At 40.7% G+C, this 25,131-nt stretch overlaps 1 protein-coding gene across 2 annotated transcripts in view; it reads right to left on the reverse strand.

Moving 5' to 3' along the window:
* Window positions 1-12,361: 12,361 nt before the first annotated feature.
* Window positions 12,362-25,131, reverse strand: part of pxdn (peroxidasin) — an 86,837-nt gene continuing 74,067 nt past the window's right edge. For both annotated transcript variants that reach the window (XM_074692315.1, XM_074692314.1), the window contains 4 exons: window positions 18,435-18,543; window positions 18,126-18,258; window positions 16,728-16,841; window positions 12,362-14,946 (listed from right to left, as the gene is read on the reverse strand). In XM_074692315.1, the coding sequence (XP_074548416.1) occupies window positions 14,803-14,946; window positions 16,728-16,841; window positions 18,126-18,258; window positions 18,435-18,543 (500 nt within the window). In that variant the 3' untranslated portion in view covers window positions 12,362-14,802. The remainder of the gene's footprint in view (window positions 14,947-16,727; window positions 16,842-18,125; window positions 18,259-18,434; window positions 18,544-25,131) is intronic.

The following is a 25,131-nucleotide window of genomic DNA, read 5'->3' on the forward strand; positions in this document are numbered from 1 at the left end:
AACTTTTAAGTTTTAGGATAATTGAATTTATTCAACATGACTATAAGTTTTCAATGAAGATTGTTTGGCTGCAGAGGGATGTGGACGTGTTCTTTTATCATAACGTACAGCGGGATGTGTTCTGCAGAGTGAGGTGCTGCAGCTAAAGCACTGTGGAGATGTGCAACTTCTCCAATCAGAAACATGAGGAGCACAAAGTTATTTACAGGTTTCACTTATCCCGTGCAAATGCGCCACATCAACAACAGACATCGGGGTAATTCTGAAATTACCAGAGCTCCCCAAGTAATACTAATGTGTGTGTGAATTATACTTATAGTAGCAGTTTTAAAATCTAAACATGTGTAGTATGAACATCCAGCATTGCTGCTTTATATCCAAGCTTAAATGTGAGAAAGCAGAATACCCCTCTTTTAAGATTACATCCCAATGCACTGTCAAAATATATGGAAAAACAATAATTGCAGAAATTTTAGGGTCTGCTCTATAAACTGTGAAAAAAAAGTTGTAAAACCTAACTTCACTGTTGGTTGATATCTTCTCACCTGATTCTTATGGGGTGAAATGCTACCTTCTTAAGTGGTATCACACGTACAGTAAGTGCCAGTGCAAACACCTGCACTGGAGACTCAGTGTGCTTGTCAGTCAGAGCCAAAAACACTTGCAGGAAGCCATCTCATGACATTTCCCACCTGCTGGGGGTGACAAGCCGTTGCTGCAGTCCTTTGAGTCCTGGGATGCAAGACCTATTTTTCCCCAGCGGGGCGCTGCCACCTTCCCTTTCATCCACCTCGCTTTTGGAAATGAGAATGACATTCCATTAGCGAGGGGAAAGAATTCCCACCTTGGCGAGTGAGAGGTGCAACGCAGAGAGCCAATTGCCTAAATGAAATTCCAGTATGTGATGAGTGGGAAGTGAGAGGCTTGATGGGGAGCCAGGGCTGTGCAGCTGCAGGCTTGTGTCCTGAAAAGACCATAAACTCCAATCCTCTGATTCTTTTCGGTAGTTGGCCTGGAGACCTGATGGAGTGCAGCAGACTCTGTCCTTTGCTGCATGTTTTTCTGGTATGTGGGTTGTATTGTCTGCTCTCATCTTGCTCCAGACACCTACAAGACATCCTTACTTACATAATCAAAATGTCTATCGCTCTCCAAAGTACACAGAGGATGTTTAAGTCAAACCACAGGCGGTGGTCGGTAAAAGGAAGGGAAATCTGCAGCAGATATGAAAACAGGTTTGTGTGTGTGTTCATGGCTGTGTCTAGCTGGAGGTAGGTCCCTTGTTGTTGGGGTGATAATGTCTTTTCCTGCCTGGCGACAAGATGAAGGCGCTTTTTATCTGTGCAGCCACTGGAAACCTCATTTCCTGGTCAACTTTTCTTTCCGGAGAAGTGGGTCCAATCACCGCCCAGCTTTCCAGCACAGAGTCTGCTGGGAGAAACGCAGAGGACTGAAGAAGGGACAGGAAGGACGAACAAAACTAAGGGAGGCATAACAGAAATTTTGCGTAGCCTGAGCATCAAATCAGAATCTGGGATTGTGTTTGTGCTCAACTCATGACCATCAGTCTAAAGCGGACACATGGTTCAGGTTCCCAGGCCTCTACAGTGGCTAACATTACTCACATGGCAAATATCTCTCCCCAAAGACTTGACAGCTGCTCTCTGTTTGGATCTACTTGCTTTAGATCAAGTTGTTGCTCTTTTGAGAACTTGACAATCTGCAGAGAAACAGGAACAAAACTAATTTAGCCTCAATTCATGTTTTTCTTTGTCGACACTTACAATAATGAAGCACAGAAGCACTTTCACGCTGACACCCATGGCAACATGTATTGTGCTTTGATTTCTGGGCTTGTGCAGTCATAACTGCTTTAAAAGATGAGTTCAGTGGCCTCAAAGGCAGGTCCAGTTTCATATGGCAGATGCTTACATGGATGTGAAGGAAGAAAAGTTGAGGTGATCTGAGAAAGCTGCTCAACTAAAACAGTTAAAAACAATCTGGCTCCTAAAAATAGACAATCTTTCTGAGTGATGAATCCTCTTGAGTAGTTGAGCAGTTTCAATACAGCTAGCTCTTTCTACCACCTTGCAGTTAGCAATCCAGTTTATTAACTCTTATAACTGGGAGGTAGAGACCCATTTCCTGAAATTAATTCACCCTCAGTTGTGTCACCTACAACTGTGGATTATCCCAATGTTCAATGTGATACACAAATGTTAAATGTTATAGATAGCTGACCTGGTTCTGAATAGTTAGCTGCGTTTCTAAACATTTAGTTTACATTCTAAATATTTGGCTCAGATTTCTAAATAAACAGCTAAGACCAAATATTTCTCTAAGATTTTTAAATATTTAGCTCTGATATCTAAATATTTCCCAATGATTTATAAATATTTGGCAATGATTTCTAAATATGATTTCTAAAAAATAAGCTAATATACAAATTCAAGTCAAGTCAAAGTTTATTTGTAGAGCACGGTTAAAAACAACCATGGTTGACCAAAGTGCTGTACAGGGGTACAAAAAATCTCTCATACACTGTCTCTACCTGGCTCACAGATCACAACAAAAATAAAGGGGGAGCACACAATCAACTTAACTTAACCAAATATTTATTTAAAGAAATTGCAAAAAGCTTAAATGATCAAGACAAAGATGAGGTGTGTGCGTCAGTGGATCAGTATGTCTGGTGTGGGTGACAAGGTTATAATAGTTTTGGATTTGTCATTATGGTTTAGTTTTAGTTAGTTTTGACTTTTTTTTCCATTACAGTTTAGTTTTTATTTAGTTTTTATTTTTGCAACAAGGCTTAGTTGTAGTTTAGTTTTAGTTTAGTTTCAGTTTAGTTTTAGTTTTTTCATACCTTATTAACCAGGTGCAGGATTGAAAAAGGTCAGAGTAAATATTTTGTAATACTGTTTGTTCAAGTCCAACATAGAGCTCACTGCTCAGTCAGTGCTGATACTGAACTGTTGGCTGCTGCCTTATTCACAAGAAAATAATATAAACTTAATATAAAAAATATAAACATAGATTATGTAAAAATAATGTTAACATAAATTAAATAAAAATATTAAAAACATAAATTATATAAAACAATATAATATGAGCTTTAATAATTAGAAACTTGGACTCTGTAACAATATAGGCAGACTCAAATACAACTAAAGTCAGACTCACATGAAATTAAACTATTACAGATGCTCTGATTCATTGCTCCACTACGTTTCATTGCAGCACAGTGCACCTTCAGCGTAGTAAACAAGCACGCCCCAGTACGTCCCTATGATGGTGCCGTACAGCACTGACAACTGCTGAAAACTGTCGTCAAATTGGTCAGGAAAATGTGTCAGATTAATTTAAATCCTAAAGGCTGTTAATATTGTCAAAAACTATAACTAAGGACATTTTGTCTTTAATTTTAGTTAGTTTCAGTTAGTTTTGTGAACACAAGACAGTTTTAGTTTACTTATCGTTTTTGTTTTCTTTTCTAGTTTTTATTAGTTTGAGTTAACTGCGTCATATTCTAAATTATAGTTATCGTTTTTAGTTTCGTTTTAGTTAACTATCATAACCTTGGTGGGTGAATGAAGTGAATGTGTGTGTGGCATGTTGTCTGCGTGCAAAACTAAGTCACGAAGAGGGCCGAAGCCAACCAAACAAAAACCATGCTGCCGCTCAGAGCGCCTGGAGGGAATGAGAGAGAGAGGGAGCAGGTGATCAGCCACGGCTTAAATCCACCTGAGAGACTGGCCAGGTACTCCCAGGTGCGCTGAAGCCCTGCCCACCAGCAACCTGCAACAGATAAAAAAAGAAAAGACTCAGAACCCAGGAAAGAAGACACACACTACGACAGGCCCTAGTGGGAGGGCTGTCACACCCAGTAAGGTGCGGTGAGGTCCATGACGCGGAAGCCAGGCAGCCAGCTAAAGCTGAAAATTCTATATGTGTGTGTTATATATATGGTGCACTGCTCACATTTGCTAATACAAACTGTTACTGGCCAGCCCTGCCCCTTTAACGCGGTGACAGTCTGTGCTGTATGTGTGTGTGACATAGCAGAAGGAGAGATGGTCTGAGTGCATGCATGGTGTGTGTGGGGCAGGAGTACATTATTTTGGTCTTTGTTTACTCAATAAATGTGCGATTGTGCACAAGGTGCACCTTTTTTTTCCTCCTCTTTAGTCTTTTCCCTCACTTTGGCCCGGACTCCTAGACACCGGTTACCAGCAACGAGCCAAGAAAATAAATGTTAATCAGCTTTCCCATCTACGGTTCGGAGACAGACTGAAGTCCCGGATTTAACATGACGAAATGCCAATCAAAACCCGAAACATACGTTCACCTGCATTTCTACAGGATTTACATCACAGAAGAAAGAGCAAAATACGAACAAAAACCCTTATCTCAACAACACAAGAACACAGGCCAGGCCCCTCCGCTATACTGTATTAAACGTCTGCACTAACAAACTATTGCGAGACCTCAAAGAGGGTGCTGTATTGCAACCTGCGGAGGCAGAGAAGCGCTGTGCCTCATCGATGCCCACGTTAATCAGCGTGAGACCTTAGTACGCATGCACGAACCTGCAAAACGTTGTGATTTCAAGTAAACGGTCTCTCTCTCTCTCTGAGTCTCTGCCTCCTATGCACATTACAAGCATGGAGCCAGCACGAAACGCTATCCATCCCCTCTGTTAGCCTCCCTCTTATTGACAAATCAGCAATTTCCTTTTTTTTATTTTTTAGTTATGACAAATTGTATACGAACAACTGAATTTTTTTTTTTTTATAAAAAAATGTATATATATATATATATATATATATATATATATATATATATATATATATATATATATATATATATATATATATATACATTTTTTTTTTTTCTTGTTAGCCTAGGGGAGTCACTGCCTCCCCTGCCTGCACACCAATAGTCACACCCCCCTCCAAAAGAAAGGGGTTCTAACCCCAGAACCAGGTCTTACGCTACATACTCAGCATCCACAACCTAACTTTCCTAAATTAAACCTACCAGTTGTAGCTATAACTATTAACTCACTTGAAAAAAAAATGCTTAAAATAAACCACATAATTACAAATACAAGCTTTAATCTTTGCACAATTTAATTACTTTATTCATCATAATTTATTCACTTGAATACTTAATTTAGAAGTCTTTGCAACCTTAACAGATTTCCTGACCTGAAACTTGAAACTTGCAACCTGCATCCTGGCTTTCACCATCACCTGCTCCCATCTCGGCAACCTGGTACCAAGGGTAGCATATTTAAGAGAGGGGAGAGAGACACACAAGGGAGCAAGATTGCAGAATAACACAAGAACTAAGGAAGATAAACAAAGATAAAAGAGATAAAAGCCAGGATTACCCGTTTAGCTGGGACTAAATGCCAAAGAATAAAGATGGGTTTTTAGAAGAGTTTTAAAGTGCTCAGCTGACTGTGCAGCTCTAACCTGGATAGGTAGGCTGTTCCACAGCTTTGGTGCCGCCACCTCGAAGGCTCTGTCCCCACGAGTGGAGAGCCTCATCCGAGGCACTGCCAGGAGCAACTGGTTCCATGACCTAAGTGCCCTGGTAGTCACATGAAGCTTTAACAGCTTAAATAAATAAGGAGGGGCCAGACCATTCAAGCACTTAAAAACAATCAATAAAACCTTAAAATGAACTCTAAAATAGACAGACAGCCAGTGCAAAGAAGCAAGGATAGGAGTAATGTGGTCATACCATGTTTTGCCAGTCAGGAGGCAGGCAGCTGCATTTTGGACGACCTGCAGAGGGCGCAAAGCTGACTGGCTAAGGCCTACAAATACGGAGTTGAAATAGTCCAGGTGTGACGCAACAAAGCAGTGAATAGCCTTCTCAAAATCTTTTTTGGAGAGATCCGCTTTTACTTGAACCAGTAATCGTAACTGGAAACTTGTTTTAACAGTGGAACGTATCTGTCTGTCAAGTTTAAGTTTGCTATCTGGAATAACACCAAAGTTTTTAGCAAAGCCATGGCAATAAGAATTAACAGTGCCAATTGCGCTGTCATACCCGGCATGAAGGTTTTGTTGACCAAACAGAATAATCTCAGTTTTATCTTTGTTCATGGACAGAAAATTAGTTTCTATCCAGGAATGAATATCACTGAGACAATTTAAGAGAGCCTGGACAGAGGCTTGCTGATCTATTTTCAATGGCAGAAGTATCTGAATATCAACTGCAAAGCAATTAAATTAAATATTATACTTACAAAATATGGATCCCAAGGGCAACATGTAAATTGAAAAAAGGAGAGGGCCCAAAATGGAACCCTGAGGCACGCCACAGCTCAGAGGGGAAGTGGCTGAGGAGAACTGACCAAGCTGGACAGAGAAGCTCCTGTCTGTGAGGTAGGACTCCGTCCACTGAAGAGCAGTACCCTTTATGCCCACACAAGTATTAAGACGTGACATGAGGATGCTGTGATCTACTGTGTCAAAGGCAGCTGAGAGATCCAGAAGTACTAGGACTGTAGAGCAACCGGAATCAACTGTTAAAGGAGATCATTTTAAACTCTTAAAAGTGCCATTTCTGTGCTAATATGTGGCTTAAAAATAGACTGGAATTTTTCTGAGGTATTGTTCTCATTGATATGTGACTGTAGTTGCTCATACACCACCTTTCCCCAAGACCTTGGTGAGAAAAGGAAGTTTAGAGATGGGCCTAAAATTTGATAAAACTGTGGGATCAAGATTATGTTTTTTTATGAGGGGTTGAACAACAGTTTGTTTAAGGGCAGCTGGAACACACCCAGACATCAAGGAAGCGTTTATCAGCTCCATAACCCAGGGCCCAATGGAATTGAAGACCTCCTTAAAAAGACGAGGTGGAATGCTGTCAAGGGGACAATAAGAAGGTCTGAGGTGCTGGACAATACCAGTTAATGCTGGTGTAGCCACCTGCACAAATTTGTCAAAAGCAACAGAGACAGCAGGATCTAAAGTGGATGGAATAAAAAAGGACCGGTCAGGGCTTTTGTCATTGAAAAACCTTAGAAAGTCGTTACACAGTTTAACTAAAGGAACAAGGTCATGCATATTGCGGGGGTTTAAAAGACTATTTCAAAGTATTAAAAACAAACTGTTTTATGGGTGTTGACAGACAAGATTGAATCGAAACTGGATTTTTGCAGCTTTAACAGCTTTCTGATATTCTAGTGAACAATTTTTCAAAATGTCCAGGGAGACCTGGAGATGATCCTTCTTCCACTTCCTCTCAGCGCGCCTGCAGACACGTCTTAAAGAGCGAGTGGAATCATTGAGCCATGGCTCTGTTGCTGGCTTAAAGCGTTTGCACCTAAAGGGAGCCACTATATCTAGTGTGCTGGAACGACTGCTATGAAATCTGTCAAGCAAATTATAAGAAGTAGACTCACAACAATCACCTTGGGCATAAGCAGAGGAGTTGAAAGCTACGGAGAAATCAGAAGCAGTTCAAGGGCTGATTGTGCACACCAGACGGTCAGTGGCGCACAAATTTACACTGGACTGAGACAGCGTATTGTTAAATAACAGCAAAATGGTCGGAAATATGTGTTTCACAGATCTCTCTGATATTAAGTTGCACACCAGATGATACAATTAAATCCATTGTATGTCCCTTTTCATGGGTTGGAGCACAGACAGACTGTGTGAGATTAAAAGAGTCAAAAAGATGCATAAAGTCTTTTACCAAAGGGCAGGATTCACAGCAAATGTGAATATTTAAGTCTCCAACAATCAAAAACCGATCATGGTTCACCATCAGTCTTGCCGCAAAGTCAGTAAAGTCTTATGTAATCCTTATTGTACTGAGGCGGACAATTAACCACAGCGCACAAGAAGGACAGATTTGAATTCAATGTCTGCAGTTCAAAACTCAAAAAAAAAAGAGATTGACGGAAAAAGCCGACATTGGAAGGATGATTGAAAAACAGATGCTACCCCACCACCTCTACCTGAGGTTCAGGGTGGATTAAAATAAAGACAGCCTGGGGAAAGCAGCTCGGATAACTAGAAGGACTGACCGCCTTGGATCCAAGTCTCTGTTAGGAACATAAAAGCCAATCCAAGTGAAGTGAAGAAGTCACAGGGGATTAAGTCTTGTTTGTTAGCAACCTGGCGTTCAGGCGAGCTAGGCTAAGAGTCGTCTCCTCACTCGCCCGGGGTGGGAACATGACGCAGCGGCCGAAGATTATTGTGATTCACTCCTCCGCCGTGGACCCGCTGCCTGGGAAGGAAACACTCCTCCGGCAGGTGGCACTCGGGTGAGGGGGGACAATGGGCCGGGTCCATCGCGGACGCCACAGTCGCACAGGTGAACAGTATCCTCTGGCAGGGTGAGGGCCAGCCCAACTGGAAAAAACGCCTGAGGGCCCTAAGTTTTACCAAGACTCCAGCTCTCTTTTCGCGTCTCCAAGTGTGCCTCTGCTGTGGGACGACAGCTGGCACAGACGCCAGGTGCGGGGAGAGTCTCGATGCTTGATCACTCCAATCAAGTTTCTGGAGCAATTCTTGCAATGTTTTAATGTTGATAAGTGTTTGTAGATCAAACAGCAACAAAGCAGAGGATTTTTGGCAAAGTAAAGCCACAATAAACGGTTAGATACAGCAGAGCAGGTTGAAGGCAAGCCGGAAATGCTGGCGCCATCTTGACCCCCAAATTCACAGTCCTACCGGAAGCATGAAAATAAAAACGGAATAGACTAAATAGGCTTGAGTAATAGCCTTTGTTTATCCATGGCTAACTACACAAAAAGGTAACAGCATCAACACAGTAGGCTACATTCGCAGTTGGAAAAGAAACGTACAAAGTGCTGTGATGACACTGTTGATCCTGTGTCTGACACCAGAAGGGAGTGCTTGGGAAACCCCGAATCACAGCCAAAAAAGCCCACCCAATTTTCTCTGCTAACTCGTTAGACATTATCAACATGCCAAAATGCAAATCTTTCTCTAAATCTGAATAAAAAGTGATGTTTTAGGGCTAAATGTGGTTGTTATTTTTAATGTGTGAATTCTACAATTGCGCCGTTATTTCATAGTAGTACATTCCATTTGTCACACCAGATTACAGGCAATTGCACTGTTTTTATATATAAAAAGGAGAAACTGTGTCTTTTATATAGCTTCATCCCACAGACCTCATCTACAGGATGCCAAGTTACTGCATAAGAACCAGTCCTACAGGCCAGGATTTCAAGATTTCTTTCTTTTTTTTTTTTGTGGCAAAACAAAGAAAGAAAACGGTGAAGACTCATGACTGTACACAATGATTCGTTAAAACAAATAAAATTAAATTGAAAAATCCACTTTCTTGCGGATATAATTTCTAGACATTCAGGATCTGGATTTTGCTATCCGCACATGCATCTCCCTACGTGACATCTTCCCTATCAACACATGCTAACAACTCCTACAGTTCTACAATTTCATTTAGTAGACACTTTTGTTCAAAGTGACGTATGTTAAAATACTTTTTAAAGGTTGGCTCTAATGCAGATTACACTGAAACATGCACACTGTGGTGGATAGGCTTTCCTTTTTTATGATTATCTTTTAAGCTTTTTGTCTTAATTTGGTAGGATGGATTGAGAGAGAGAGGAAACAGGAGAGAGAGGAGGATGACATGCACACCCTGAACTATCATTCAGGGTCATTTCTGCAGTACATTTAGAACAGGAGATGCATAACACTCCATCAATTTTATACAAAAGTGAAAGTAGATTTGGGTACATCCTATTTTCATAAAGTTTTAAAATTTTCAGAAGTTTTGTGCATGTGTGAAAAAAGCTAAAATGACACACCGTGCTTTTGTAGCCAAGTATCAATATGTCTCTCTCCAAATAACACAAAGAGGAAATTTAAATGAACTCAGCAGGAAGATTTATTTAGGGTCTGGTAGTAGTATGCTACCCAAGTCCAACAAATATATATATATATATATATATATATATATATATATATATATATATATATATATATATATATATATATATATATATATATATATATTTATGGACTGGAATGTACCCTCCCTTTAATTGTTTAACACCAAATATGTTTTCACTTGTAGTGACATACACTTACCAACATTTAAAGGCACAATATATCAAAATAAAAAAATAAAAAAATTCTTCAGCTTTTATTAAAGAAAAAGAAAACTAAACTCTTCAGTTTTAAAAATAAACCAAATTCTCTCCAACCTGAATAGGAAATATCTGACTTAGTTCAGCAACAATTATATAGTAACAATATAGTTGGACTATCACAACTCAAAACCTTGTGAACTGTGTCATTTCAATCAGTGTTCATAGAATAAAAAAATGCCAGTCCTCCTGTTCTTGGATAATAAACAGTCAATCCTCTCCACGAGGTGTATGAGTTCTCCTTTTAATTCTCTTAGTCCAAAAAAATAAAATAAAATAGGATCTCCCTGCAAAAGAAATGAAATTTGGGTACCCAAAAGAAAATACTATAGAGCTCTATAGATAAGTTTTGTTTGATACTCAACGTTCCACGGGAAGAGCTGGATGGCGGCTGGTGACAATCCGGGAACAGCGACTCTGCCTGGCTCCGGTCCACCCACGCTAGCAGGGAAACAGCACAGTTGCTCAGGCGTGTGAAAGGCGGCTAAGACTAGCTGCAGCCCGGCATGTCTCATGCTCTCTCCTCTCAGCAGTAATCAAGTACTCAGTTGTAAATGCTTATGCAGTGATTACAATATTTACCATACACAGAACCAAATCATTACAGTGACTCATTTAAAGTATGTTTTAACTCTTTGCTCTGAATTAGCAACTAGCTCGTGGTTAGCTCGCGATTAGCGTCTAACATTAAAAACACACATTTACCAATACATGTTTATATCTACTGCAGTTAACTTTTAAAACACATGCAAAATCACATAACAGCAGTATATGTGCTTACCTAGCAGGGAAACAGCACAGCTGCTCAGGCGTGTGAAAGGCGGCTAGAAGAAAAAAGACCAGCCGTAGCTCAGCATGTCTCATGCTCTCCCCTCTCAGCAGTAACCGACTACCACCCCCTGAACTCTCCTGCTTTAAAATCGTCGCCCTACAGCCGTAAAGCGGAGCTCACTGCTGTAACATTTAGAAACAGTTTGCATGCTGAACTGAATAATAGACCGGCTAAATAACCACTGGGTTACACTTTGCAGATCCTTGTTATGAGTATGGACCAATGTTGGGTTGAAAATGATGCATAAATGAGGCTTTGAGTGGACACTTGAGGGACTGCAGATTTTTAAACGTACACGTGGCTCAATCCCAACTATGGTCAGCGAGGACTCAGTGGAACCAAACTGGTTTCACTGTGACCAAAGTTGCACCAAATTTAGCCTAAAATTCAGTCATTTCAAAAAGAGGTAAATTCCCTTGTTTAATGTAATAACCTGCTCCATGGCACCCCTAAAAATTTCCATATCATTATGGTGAAATCCTGACAGAAAGCTCAGAAATTTTAGTTGAAATGGTATGCCTCAGATTGGGACAGCTTTTAACCACTTCTCACACAACCTGCATGTCATCATTTTGCAGCAGTATGAATAAGCAGCAGTATAAATTATTATTAAACAATTATTAGTTTAAAATAATTGAAAATTCTACCTATCCACTTTTTTATTTAAAACACTTTATCCACAAGACTTTAAGAAATATGAATGCAGAAAATTTTAATATATTAGCCTTGAACAGCATGGCAGTGTGCAAACAGATTTGAGCAGATCAGGCTTTTTTTTTTAATTTAAATTCTTATGCTAAAAGACAGGCCAACTTACATCTCTGATGCATTACCAAAGATTTTTATTTCTGCGATTCTTCTTAGCTGTCTCTCTTAAATTTCCATGTGACACATTTGTTTACCCTGCTGTGTTTGTGTGCTTCCCCTGGGAACCCCATGTTTTTATGGCTTGAAGTCACATTGCAATGAACTCCGGGTGATTCCCTCACACTGAGTCTGCAAACATACTGACTTACAGAAAGGGTGCATTACAGGCTCAGAAAATCAGCGCAAGAACCCTCACACACTCAGATAAGGCCATTGTTTGCTTGCTGGAGGGGCCTGGACTCACCTCCAGCCATGGCTATTTGCAAAGATATATCCTGATACACATGCAACAGCTGCAAGAGGTGTGAGGACTCATGGCGTCTTGTGTCTTTAATTGTGCATTATTTCACACAGGAAGCACAAAGTGTGTCCACAATGTTCAAGCATCATCAGAGCATCGGCCAACCTGTTGTTTGGGACGTCTGTGGAGCACAGTAGCTGAGAAGAACAAGCACCAACATGCAGGACTATAATTCAAATGTGGCTTATTTATTTATAATGACTGTCGAGATGCATACATTACAGTGCAAACCAATCTTTGGCAAACGTACAATACAAATGTCATGATAGGTACTTTAATATCCACATTGACAGCGGTGAAGGGGAACAGTGTAGGTAAAGCATGTTCAGTATTGCAGAGCAGTGCATTCCACTGACACTCTTGGGTGGAAATCGAACGAGAGGGGACTGTGACGAAAAGAAAAATGAACTAATACAAACAATATATGGATATGAAGACTGGGAACAAAAAGAGCTCACAGTGCTTTGAATTAAGAACACTAAAGCCTTTACACACACTCATTCATACAGAGTTTATGAAAATATATCAAAATACTGAATTCAGTAAAACAGACACACCTACAGGTGTTGTTGCAGGACGCACAATCAGGAAGTAAACACAGTTTGACGAACAAACCTGTCAGATATTTAACACATGATATGATACCAATGCACCAGTGCGACCTCCAGCTCTGTTATCCATCTGGAATCTGAACAGAACTTTCCGGAGAGTATGATTTCTGTTTAGTGACAGATGCTAGCTCAGGACGTTACCACATAAAGAAAACAATGGAAAGGAAATCTGCAGCTGCAGCCGCTTCACTGTAATTAGAAGCAAAGCAAAACAGGAAACATAACTGTGACTCATGTTTCACTGAAGCCAGACAGTGCGTGGGGCGAAGTGAGTGGTATTAGTCTATGTACAGTAACACACGAGGCAGGGGAGGAAATCTGCCTCACAACAGCAAGATGGTGGAACCTCGCTTTGATTGACGTCGCATCCCGAGCATCAGCACCCCTCCCCCTGCATTACCCTCGCTTCCCCTCTCATATGGCTTCCATTACAGCGGAATGAGGGTCAAGAATCCGCACACATGCTCTGCTGAAAGACGTCATCCCGCTCTCAAAATCTTTAACGTGAGCAGGGAGAGCGTTCCTAAAGTATTTGGAAAGATCCAAACTCTGCACACACACACATGAGCAAACACTTCAGGAGGAAGAAGAAGTCAAAGTGAATCCTCCAAAAAGAAACGCATGCAAGTATTTCCTCGTCTCAACAGAAGCTAGAGAGCCGCAAAAGCAGAGACGAACAGTCAGAAGTCTCGGTAACAGTCCTTCAGTTGTGTGTTTCCTGTAAATAAAAAAAAAAGACTAAACATGAATATAAAACAAAATCTGTGAGCACGCCAGAGAGAGAATACTGCTGTGGTAGAGGAAGCAGTACCAAAGGCTAATTCCTGACCTCATTACAACATTAATACAAAGTTTCATCGATAGACACGTGCTATTACGTCATTTTAGAAGTAACTTAATCATACATTTGGCTTTACAAGACTGAGGAAATACTGGGACAAAGTTCACAACATTACAGTGGTAAAAAAATGGTTCATCGTTCACTGCTTTCTGAAAGCAAAATGAAACTTGGAAAGGAGCACAAACAGTGCAAGAGCTGGTTTTAGTGTCCTGCACGGAGAGCACTGCACGGCTCCTCCTCACTCAAGTTCAGGACAGGCCAGCAGAGACAAACACAAGGAAACTAGCAAGTCAACCATGGAGAGAGGAGCAGGTATCAGTAGACATCTCTTTTGCATTACAAACGCTTTTGTAGGGCTTCACATTATCTTCATAGATAAGAATTTTTATACAAAAAGGGAGGATAAAACAAAAATACATACTCATAACATGATATTGAGCACCTTGGGTTAAAAGAAGAAGTAATTCTACTCATACAGTCTTTCATTTTTGAAGGAAGCCGTCCTCTCAGCTGTGATTTATCATTTTAAGGCATATACTGAGTGTAAATAGGTTGCTTTGCATACAAAAGACAATACTTTGAAGGTTTGTAAATAGTGAGTTATTCATTAATAAAAAAGGGGAAATAGCACCAGTTTTCGGCATCTCTAACCTGAGAAACTTATGTGAGACAAACAAAATGGCTGCAGCCTTTCAATACACTTCCCTTTCCTGCTTGTCGACGGCATGTGGCCCTGCGCTTTGTCACCAAGTGTTAGTCGCAGGGCAGCAAACAACGTGGCTGTTACACTTCAGGAGCCTCAGTGGAGCCCGAGCAGGGAGAGGATTGTTCCTCCTGTTTAGAGTCCGCCCATTCACCTGTCAGTCTGACCCCTTGGTTCAGGTAGAAATCCATTTAGTGATTGCTGGCTGGCTGCCAAAGGGTTTTAAACCGAGCCTCAGGCTGCTGGCCCTGGAAAGGGCAACATCCAAAAAGAAAAGAAAATCCCCCGCCCTCCCCTGATCATGGCAGAAAATACAAAACAAAAGAAAAACTGAGGCTGTTCGGTCTGTGGAGGCTGGTGGTGGCTGTGGATGAGCACACCTTCATGAGTCTCATCCCCTCTCTGGATGTCTGCCTTTGTGTGTTTGACGATCAGCCACTAGAGTGTGTATGTTGGGGAGTTCCTGAGGGTTAATTGTGGCGAGTTTCTGTTTTTTGCTGCCCCTTAACATTTAGGTTTTGGAGGCACACCGGGCAGCAGGAACCTTTTAGCTTGACGGGTCTTTTACAATCAGCTGGTGGACAAGACTCCACGAAGCACGTCACCTGGGCGTCCTGCAGAGGGGACAGACACGGGCAACATGTTAGCACAGGAGTATGTTGTCAAAAACAAGAAATAAAAAAGGGATAAAGGCAAAAAGTAATATAGCGGCTAAGCCTATAACTTAAAGTCACTGAGGGGCTAAACGGGCTAAACTTAATTGACGCGCTGGCCTCACACGGCTCCTCTGTTTCCTGTGCATTCCAATAACGAAAGTCCAACTTGCAATTTCTGACTGGATATTTCTCACCATGAAACATATGCCAAAATCCCATAAAAGTGTCCATTTAATCCTTAGATCAGTCCAAACAGCCCAGCGTGTCGGCACGGTGGTCAAAAAACTAATAGTGCTCCCACCGTCTAGCACACCTGTCACCTGATGGGAAGCACCGATCTAAGTAGACCCAAGTATGACAGTGACCCCTAGTGGATGACTTGGTGTCCTAAACACATACACACGTAACGGCTCTTACAAGTAATTTAATCAATTTTTGCATGATGCAAAGTGACAAGGTGGAGAGGGGATTTGAAGTTGTGTAGTGATTTGTCCTACCAGTGCTTATCTACTAAAAACTAGTTTTGGGAATAACAGCGTCACTAACCCTGTTACTTTTTTCCCGTAACAGGTACTCTGATTATTTAATTTTCAAACGTCACAGCACCGTTACAGCTGAAATACACCACAGTGCGACTCCGTTCCATTACAGCATACGGATCAGATAGGTTTCATTGAAGTCAATGTGTCAACTTATACTGGGTCCGTTCTGTTGCAGCACGTCTGTGTGGCTAGTCCGTTATGGCCAACACTGCTAACTCTAACCTCACCAAGCAGAGCTAATGTAACCTCCCTCTTCATTTTATTGATACACTCTCAAGTTTGAACAGATCACTACATAATAACTCCTGCATTCTGGTTGGAATTGACATAAGCACCTTATGTTTTAGTCTTTAGCTCGGGCTGCATCACTCTCCCATTTAACTTTCTTCTGCTCTTCTGTCCTTTTTCCATCTGACAGTCAAGCTCCAGTATTCCATTACAACAGAATAAATCCTATAAATTGATTTAATCAAGAAAACGGACAGATCTTACTTCTCTCTACTTTGAAAAAGGAATTAACATTTGATGAAACCATAAAATGTGAATGAACTATGTCAGTATGTGTGGTCAGTTGTTTTGCTGTCGGCTCAGAGACGGGGAGGTTTGGCTCTGAACAAGATTTAATAAGGTGCTTAATGAGGAGGCTAAGTGAACAATGAAGGGCTTTGTTTTAGAGCAGTGCACTGTTCTGCTCACTGGGCTTCTGTCTGTCTTAATTAAGTGATTACTACTAAACTCCTCTGAAGATGCGGAGGCTGGAAAGTCGAAAGAAAAGAGGAACAGGCAGGTGTGCTGTCAGGTGTGCTGACAGGGACCAAAAGTTAAGCGCAGGAAAAAAGAGGGTTTGAGGAGGTCTGGCAGTGAGCTGTGATTACCTCTGCCGGTGTTGGCAGGGACAAAGCGAGAGATAAAGACTGAAAGGCAGAAAAGTAGCTGGCACGTACAAACAGAGTGAGGAGGAACTGGTGCCAAGAGGACAGATGCCAGGAGGTGAAACTCTGGCAGACAGAGAAACTGGGGCATTCAAACTGGGCAGACTGCTCGTTTGTAAAGGGTTCTGATCAGCAGCCTGAGTCCAGTGAGACCCACCAAGTTACTGTGATATGATGAGTTTCTCAGAGTGTGAAAAATGAACTCAGTAAGTGTGAATATGTATCGGTGCTGTGTGTGAATCATTGATTCATATTCTGAACATACACTGCATTCACATGTGGTGCAGGAGTCCTTTTTCCACCGATCTCCGTCCGTCCGCTCACGCCCCTCACTGTCAGTGCAGTCAGTCTTACTCAGGCGGGCCTCAAGTCTTTTAATCTGCAGGAAAAAAAAGACATCAGTGTTTTGTTCTGGAAACATCCACACGTCTCTGTCTGACAAGTTTACAAGTCATAAAACAAAAACACAAAGGACTGACAAGTGAAACACTTCCTGTAACAAAACCATCCCAGACTATGACTTAACTGCTCAGACATCTAAAATTTGATCCTTTTAGAGTGAATTGCACTCTGACATGTTAACGTTAAACATGTCTGTGGCTCTAACTGTTACGCTGTGTTTGCCTATGGCACTGCTTCTTATGAAGACATTCAAGGCATGCAGTCAGTTAGAGAGAAAGTCTAAACATGTTTAGAGTTACGGGGCTGGTTTTAATTTGATGCACTACGGAGAGCTGCTCAGACTATTTGATTTTTACTCAGACAAAGAAACTGACAATCCTAAACATTAAAAATACACATTTTTAGCTCATGGTGCATTTGTCAAACCAAAAAGTTCAAATATCTGTGCATACAGCAATGCTGTTGGTGATATTATGGTGTTCAGTGGTTGGAGTCTATCCCAGCTGTCTCAGTCTGAATCTGCTCCCTGGACTGGTCACTGGTCCATCACAGAGCTGACACAGAGACAGACAACCTTTCACACACACACTAACCTACAGGCAATTTAGACTCGCCAGTTAACCTGATGAGCATGTCTTTGGACTGTGGGAGGAAACCACAGGGAGAAGATGCAAACTCCACGCAGTAAGGTCCTTGCCTGAACCAGGATTCAAACTATCTATTCAACTCAGGTCTATGATCTTCTGTGTTGTACGATGACCATGTACATACACTAAATCACCACTGGTAGGTCTGCACACTTTTACTAAAAATAGCTAAAACAGCATGAAGGATTATAACTACTGCATTTCAGAAGTTTGGAGTCGGTTATCTCATTTAGTTTTCTGACATGAGTCCTGTTTTCTTTATGAAATAAAAGGCAGAAAACAGGACTCAGAGTTACAGACCTCTCTGAACTGTCCACAGAGATGGAGGAGCTAGTGAAATACCATGAGCAGCACAGATAGACTGTTGTCAGTAGCAGAAATTAATGATCAAAGAAATGAAATAGCATTTTTTCATTGAAGCTAATATCTAGTCATTTTTGGAGCAAAATCAAAGGGAAATTTTCAAAGCTTATTTGTTTTGCTGATGCCACACAATCATGAGTCTGTTAATTGAGATAAGGTGCAGAGATGATCAATCAGAGTGATTCAACAAAGAATGAAGAGATACCGAGACGTAAATCTGTTTGTGTTTGTCTGCAGAAAGAACGACTTACCTGCTTTCGTAAACTTGTGATGGTCTTCTGCATGTCAAAGACAAAGTCCTGGAAGCTGCTGATTGAGGGTTCAGTGGTTTTTCTGGAGGTCACAGTAAGATTTGCAGGACTCACTTCAGCTTCCTCCACAGGGCTGCAAAGACAAAATGTCCATTTAAACAACCATCGTTAGAGAAATTGAACAGAGGATAAACTTAAGTGCACTGGTTCTGAATCAGAGCTACATGGAGCATTTCAGTCGCAGAATAACTACAGAGTGTCTCCATTATAACAAACATTATAAAGTAAGCAGTGTGTCATGTTGTGTACCTGCTCTCCTGGTTACTTCCTGGTTTGTCCTCTCTGTAGCTGTGATCAACTGATCTGCGTCCTCTGAAGTGGTACGACAGAGCGTTGAACTGTCCCTTTGTTCTGCAGTCTGATGGAGTCAAACACAAAAAAATCTCTCAGACTCAGTATCAAAAGATTAAAGAAAAATCAATCATCAACATGACAAAGAAATAAATCCTGATGTTAATACCCTGTGTGGCTTTCGGGGATCATGTCTTATGTAACTCTTCTGCTGAATGGATCAAAATCAGACCTCACAGAGTGAAAGAAACTCCTTGTGCTAAATATTTACTCTTTACAAACAAAAGTAAAGCCATCCGCCCATACACACGCAAACATGCAGTGAACAGGAAACTGTGACTGCTGATTCCACTTTCCTTCTTTCTGCTGAGCTCAGTCTGAGGCCCCCTGTGTTACCACATATCGGTGTCGCCCTGCCATCCCCACATCAAAGAGACGGAGACACAAACACACAACAGCACTCATGCCCTAGAGCACACCTGGGTCCTGCTGAGAGGCGGTCCAGGATAAACCTGAGTCTGAACGTTATCTGTAAAAGTTTACGGCTGGCTGCTTGGCCTCAGAGAGACTTTGATTCAGCAGACAGCAGTCTGTAAACGACAAAGATTATCTAAGCACACGACTTCCTATCTGCTGCTGACAGACACACAGGACCACAGGCTCATAACCTTTTCTGCTGGATACAAACAGATGTTTCTGATTATTTAGAAAACAACAACACAGAGAGTTAATTTCATCGTAAAGGGTATTCTCCTCCTTCCCTGATGTCTAACTATTAAAGAGGGAGAGGACTTAACATACTGCAGTGATTCTGTCTAAAACAGGCATGTTCAAAGTCAGCTGTGGGGGCCAATCGTGGTCTGAGTTTTATTGAGCTCTCATCATATATTGTATCAATTATGTGTACATTTATATTTTCTGTCAAGGTCACAAACAAAACTAAAGTCTTTTCAGTAACATCTCACTATCCTAAACTTAAGATTTTCAATACGCTACTTGCATGAAGCTAAAACTCTGCACATTCTGCAGAAACTCAACAACTCTAACAGCTGACGTCTATAAATGAACGTTTTTCACGTGATGTGAAAATGTGAGAGCAAAAAAACCCCAGAAGAAACAAGACTAGATTAAAGGCATGAAACGGAACAGATAAGAAAAAAGACCCGTCCGTTTGGGGCTGAAAATGTTGTTTGCAGGTCAAAATGGTCTTAAAAACAATCCTGATTAAATTAAAATCCTGATTTTGCCATAAAAAAATCCTTGCGTCACAATATTTACACCCATCAGACTTCATTGACTGATGCTCTTATTTCAAAGTTTTTTCACAACTTTGTCTCTCAGAGTGCTCAAAATCTGATCAAAATAATGTTTTTCCAGGGGGCGCTAGCGAGCAGGTGATGGAGTAGGCAGCAGAAACGACAAGCTCTGCTGAAATTTGGATTAAAAGTTGTTTTAAGGCACTTTATACCCACAAATAGAAACGAAGTACTATTTTAAGTTTGTTACTTTCATTTTCTGTCAGTTCAGCTGTGAAATAGCCGTGATAATGGCTAACAATTTGCGAAAGTTCAAGTATACCGGAGCATCCTCCAGTGCCGGGCCCAAAGCATCGAGCTCGAGTGACTCACCGACCGAGAGCGGCACTTCGCCACCGCGGCGTGATAACCAGACGGGCATGGCGGATCTTAAAGTTGAGATCTTGACGTCATTGAAGAAAGATATCTCTGCAATGCTTAGACTGGAGTTAAAGACTGCCCTGTCCGAGGAATTTGACGTTGTTAAGGCCGAGCTACACGCAGTGAAGGCTGAGGTGGCTAACAACACCGCAGCCATCCGCTCCGAGGTGGAGAAGATGAAAGCTACTATATCAGACATGGAACAAGGGCTCTCATCGTGCTCAGATGACGTGACTTCGCTGATAACCAAGGTGGGGAAACTCGAGACAGAGGTAACCAACCTCCGGGAGAAATGCCTTGATATGGAGGGGAGAATGAGGCGCTCCAATATCCGAATACTAAATGTCCCCGAGACCCCAGGCTCAAGCACACCGGCTGCAGTATCCAAGCTGCTTAAAGAAGTATTGAAAATGGAAAAAGATATACTGATCGACAGATCTCACCGGGGTCTACAAGCAAGGAGACCAGACGGCAAACCTCGTGTTATCGTGGCGAGAGTGCATTATTACCAAGATTGTGCGGACATTCTTCGCCGTGCTCGGGAGTCTGGACCGCTGCAGTTTAAAGGTACCGCCATCTCCATATTTCCGGACTATCCCCCCAGCGTCGCACAGGCCAGATCCGCTTTCAGCGAGGTGAGACGTCTGCTCCGCGGAATAGATGGTGTTAAATACGGCTTAGTCTACCCAGCACGGCTTCGTGTCACTTATAATGGAACTGAGAAACAGTTTCAAAACCCGGTGGATGCCATGGCTTACGTGAGAACCACGATCCTACAGGATGCTGCAGTGGACTGAATGTGAGCGATATGGTGGTGATTAACCCACATCAGAATAAGGTTGGTGCTGTACACTCTGGCGCCTGGATGTATCACTTTGACTGATATATTGTGTTTACAAAGTTGTTAGTGAACTTTGTTTTGATTTGAAGCTCACTTTTCTTTTTTTCTCTCTCTTATGCATGTTTTATATTTGTACATAGTGAGCAAAGCCACTGTAGTTGGTTAGGATATTGCTGTGTTTACAAATATTTTTGATAAAATCCACCCTTCCCGTGGCTGACGGTATAATGTGGGCTTCTCTATTGCTTATATACTTCGTTTCTCATTATTTTTCTTTTTTATTGTTATGTTAAGATATTGTTGCTATAAACTTCACACACTTAATAAGGGAAGAGAAGATATTATCTCTACTAATTTTGCACACCTGCTTGTGATTATTTTTATTTTATTTATTTATTAATTTTAATTTACCTTTTTTTTTTTTTTTTTTTTTTTCATTGATCCTTTAGACTGTGCAGCAATGGGGGCAATATTTTACTTTTTATGTTTCTTTAATAGTATTAATAATACTGACATCAAGCAACCCAATGTTGAGATGACATTGGGAAATCCAATTTATTTCTTATTTCATATTTTTATTTTTTATCCTTCCTTCTCATTCTTCTAAGTTGAAGTAATTGATTGCATTTAGAGTTTTAAATGTGCCTTATATTAAACTATGTTCTATTTACAGTAGAGTTTGGCCTTCTAGAGCTAGTGCATCCTCATACAAACACTTAAATGTGTAGATGCTATTGCGAGGGGTTTGGGGATCACCTTGTTCTAATAGGTGAGGGTTGGGGAATTACTGTACCAGACTTCATTAGATGTCTCCTTTTCTTTTGTTTTATTGTTTTTATTAAGGGCTTCTTTCAGTACTCTAGAAAATGTAAGATTTTCTGTACACCTTTAATCTTCCTTCTTGAATATGACCACAGCTAGTTCGAACTCCAGAAGTTGCGATGTAACCTTTATAAGCTGGAATGTAAAATCCCTAAACCATCCGGTCAAAAGAAAAAAAGTATTATCCCATCTGAGAGATCTTGATGTGGGCATAGCCTATCTTCAGGAAACACATCTTCGAACTTCTGATCATTTTCGACTCAGGGGGGGTTGGATTGGTCAATCATACCATTCCAACTTCCATTCTAAATCCAGAGGTGCGGCCATCCTTATTAACAAGAAAATTCCATTTGTTATGTCAAGAGTTGAGGCAGATACATCAGGACGTTACATAATCGTAGTAGGCAGGATATACAATACGCCAGTCATCCTGGCTAATGTCTATGCACCACACTGGGATGACAGCTCATTCTTTCTGAATTTTTTCACACAACTTCCAAACATGGACACACACCACCTTATTCTTGGAGGGGACATGAATTGTGCATTATCACCTACTTTAGATCGTAGTTCATCCAGAGTAATATCCCAGTCTAAGGCTGCCTCTCAAATACAGCTATTTCTTAACACAAATGGTATATCTGATGCATGGCGTTTCAAAAATCCAACATCTAGAAGTTATTCCTTTTTTTCACCCGTGCACAGGACATACTCCCGTATAGATTACTTCTTTTTAGATAAAAGACTTCTCCCATTAATGAGTAAGTGTGACTACCAGGCAATAGTTATCTCAGATCACGCCCCCCTTCTGATGACTCTATGCATACCAATCTCCCACAGCAACTATCACCCTTGGCGCCTCAATACTTTATTACTCTCAGATGAAGATTTTATTAAATTTATGTCATCTGAAATAACATCCTTTCTGGATTTTAATCAGACCCCAGGAATGCGTCCCTCAACAATATGGGAATCAATGAAGGCCTATCTCAGGGGACAAATAATAGCATACAGCGCACGGCAAAAGAAATGTCGTAATGCAAGGCTTGAACAACTAACAAATGATATTCTTAATTTAGATGCAGCACTCACCCTTATGCCATCTGAGGATTTATTCAAACAACGTCAAAACTTACAAACAGAATTCAATTTATACTCAACTAGGCACATTGAAAACCTAATTAATAAAACACAAAGTAAGACATATGAGTTTGGAGAAAAGGCTGGAAAAATTCTTGCTCACCAGCTCCATCAAAAAACTGCAAATAGAACAATAGCCGAGATAAATGATGAATTGGGAAATAACCACAGGGAACACTCAGAGATTAATTTGTGTTTTCATAAATTCTACTCAAAGTTATATGCTACAGAGTCTCTTGGGAATAGTGCTCTTTTTGACTCTTTTTTTGAGAAAATAAATATTCCCACAGTTGATAACGAGATTGTATCTGATCTAGACAAACCATTCTCTATAGAAGAACTTATAAACGCGATTAAATCCATGAAAAACGGGAAATCCCCAGGACCAGATGGGTTTCCAAGTGAATTTTTTATGAAATTTGCCACCCAACTTGCCCCTATCTTGCTCTCTGTATTTGAGGAATCACTTGCTACTGGCTCCCTTCCTCCAACCATGCGGCAAGCAACTATTTCTCTCATCCCCAAAGACAACAGAAATCTTTTAGATTGCAGCTCTTTTCGACCCATTTCACTCTTAAATGTGGATAGTAAAATTCTTTCAAAAATGTTGGCATGCCGTTTAGAAAAAGTTTTACCCTCGATAGTTTCTGATGACCAAACAGGATTTATTAAAGGCCGCCATTCTTTTTTTAATATCAGACGCCTATTCAATATCCTCTATGATCCCACTCCACCCGACATCCCAGAAATATTAGTATCACTTGACGCTGAGAAAGCTTTTGATCGGGTGGAGTGGGATTATCTTTTTTATGTCCTTAAACAATTCGGCTTTGGTGAAAGATTTATTTCTTGGATACAAGTGCTTTATTCCTCTCCCTTAGCGGCAGTCCGGACAAATAACAATCTCTCCTCCTTTTTCCCTCTCCACCGCGGCACTCGGCAAGGCTGTCCCTTGTCACCACTTTTATTCGCTATCGCGATAGAGCCATTAGCAATTGCGTTACGCAATGAGGCCAATATAAAGGGAATACAAAGAAATGGCTCTGAAAATAAAGTATCCCTTTATGCGGATGACATGCTTTTGTATCTGTCTCACCCTTTAACTAGTTTACCAAACACTCTTACCCTACTTGAAGAATTTAGTAAAATATCAGGATACAAAATTAACCTACAAAAAAGTGAGATCATGCCAGTAAATCCTGCAGCTAAGCTCATCAATTTTGGCTCATACCCATTCAAAATCAGTACACAAAAATTTAAGTATTTAGGAATTTGGATAACACAGGCCTTTAAAGATATTTTTAAAGCTAACTTTTCACCTTTATTACATAACCTTAAGCAAGATTTGGAGCGTTGGAATTTATTACCCTTATCACTGGGAGGAAGAATTAATACAATTAAAATGAATGTGTTGCCCAAATTTTTATATGTGTTTCAGTGTGTTCCCATATTTTTGTCAAAATCATTCTTTATAGCAATAGATGAATTGATATCAAACTTCATTTGGAATAAAAAACGTCCTCGTATACGGAAAGGCATGTTACAACGGCATCGTCAACATGGTGGACTAGCCCTTCCTAATTTCCAGCTTTACTATTGGGCTGCCAACATTAGGACTATGTTATACTGGAAGGAGTCTTTGCCTAATGATAAATGGTTGCAATTGGAAAACCTATCTTGTTGCCACACATCTCTGTACTCCTTGCTTTGTTCCAAGCTCCCTCTTTTGGACCCTATATCCAAGTACACCTCAAATCCAATCGTAAAACATTCTTTCAAAATTTGGACACAATTTAGACGATTCTTCTCTCTCTAGGACCTCTCAGTCTGTGCTCCTATTGTGAGAAATCATCTCTTCGCACCATCAACTATAGATAGAGCTTTTGACGAATGGATTAAGAGAGGGATTGCCACAATAGAAGATTTATTTATTGATAATACATTCATATCCTTTGATCAGTTGATGCTGAAATTTAATATCCCCCGTCCTCATTTTTTCAGATACTTACAGCTTCGCAATTTTGTATCAACATCGTTCACTTATTTTCCATCACAGCCACCTAGCTCTCTTTTGGACTCAATTTTGAGACTTAATCCATGCTCCAAAGGGATTATTGGAACAATTTACTCCTTACTAACTGTATATAACTTGGAATCCTTGACATCGCTGAAGAAT

This window comes from Halichoeres trimaculatus, unplaced genomic scaffold (genome assembly GCF_033239565.1).
Source record: "Halichoeres trimaculatus isolate MK-OKI-2021-1 unplaced genomic scaffold, fHalTri1.1 fHalTri1_scaffold_17, whole genome shotgun sequence".
Classification (NCBI taxonomy): domain Eukaryota; kingdom Metazoa; phylum Chordata; class Actinopteri; order Labriformes; family Labridae; genus Halichoeres; species Halichoeres trimaculatus.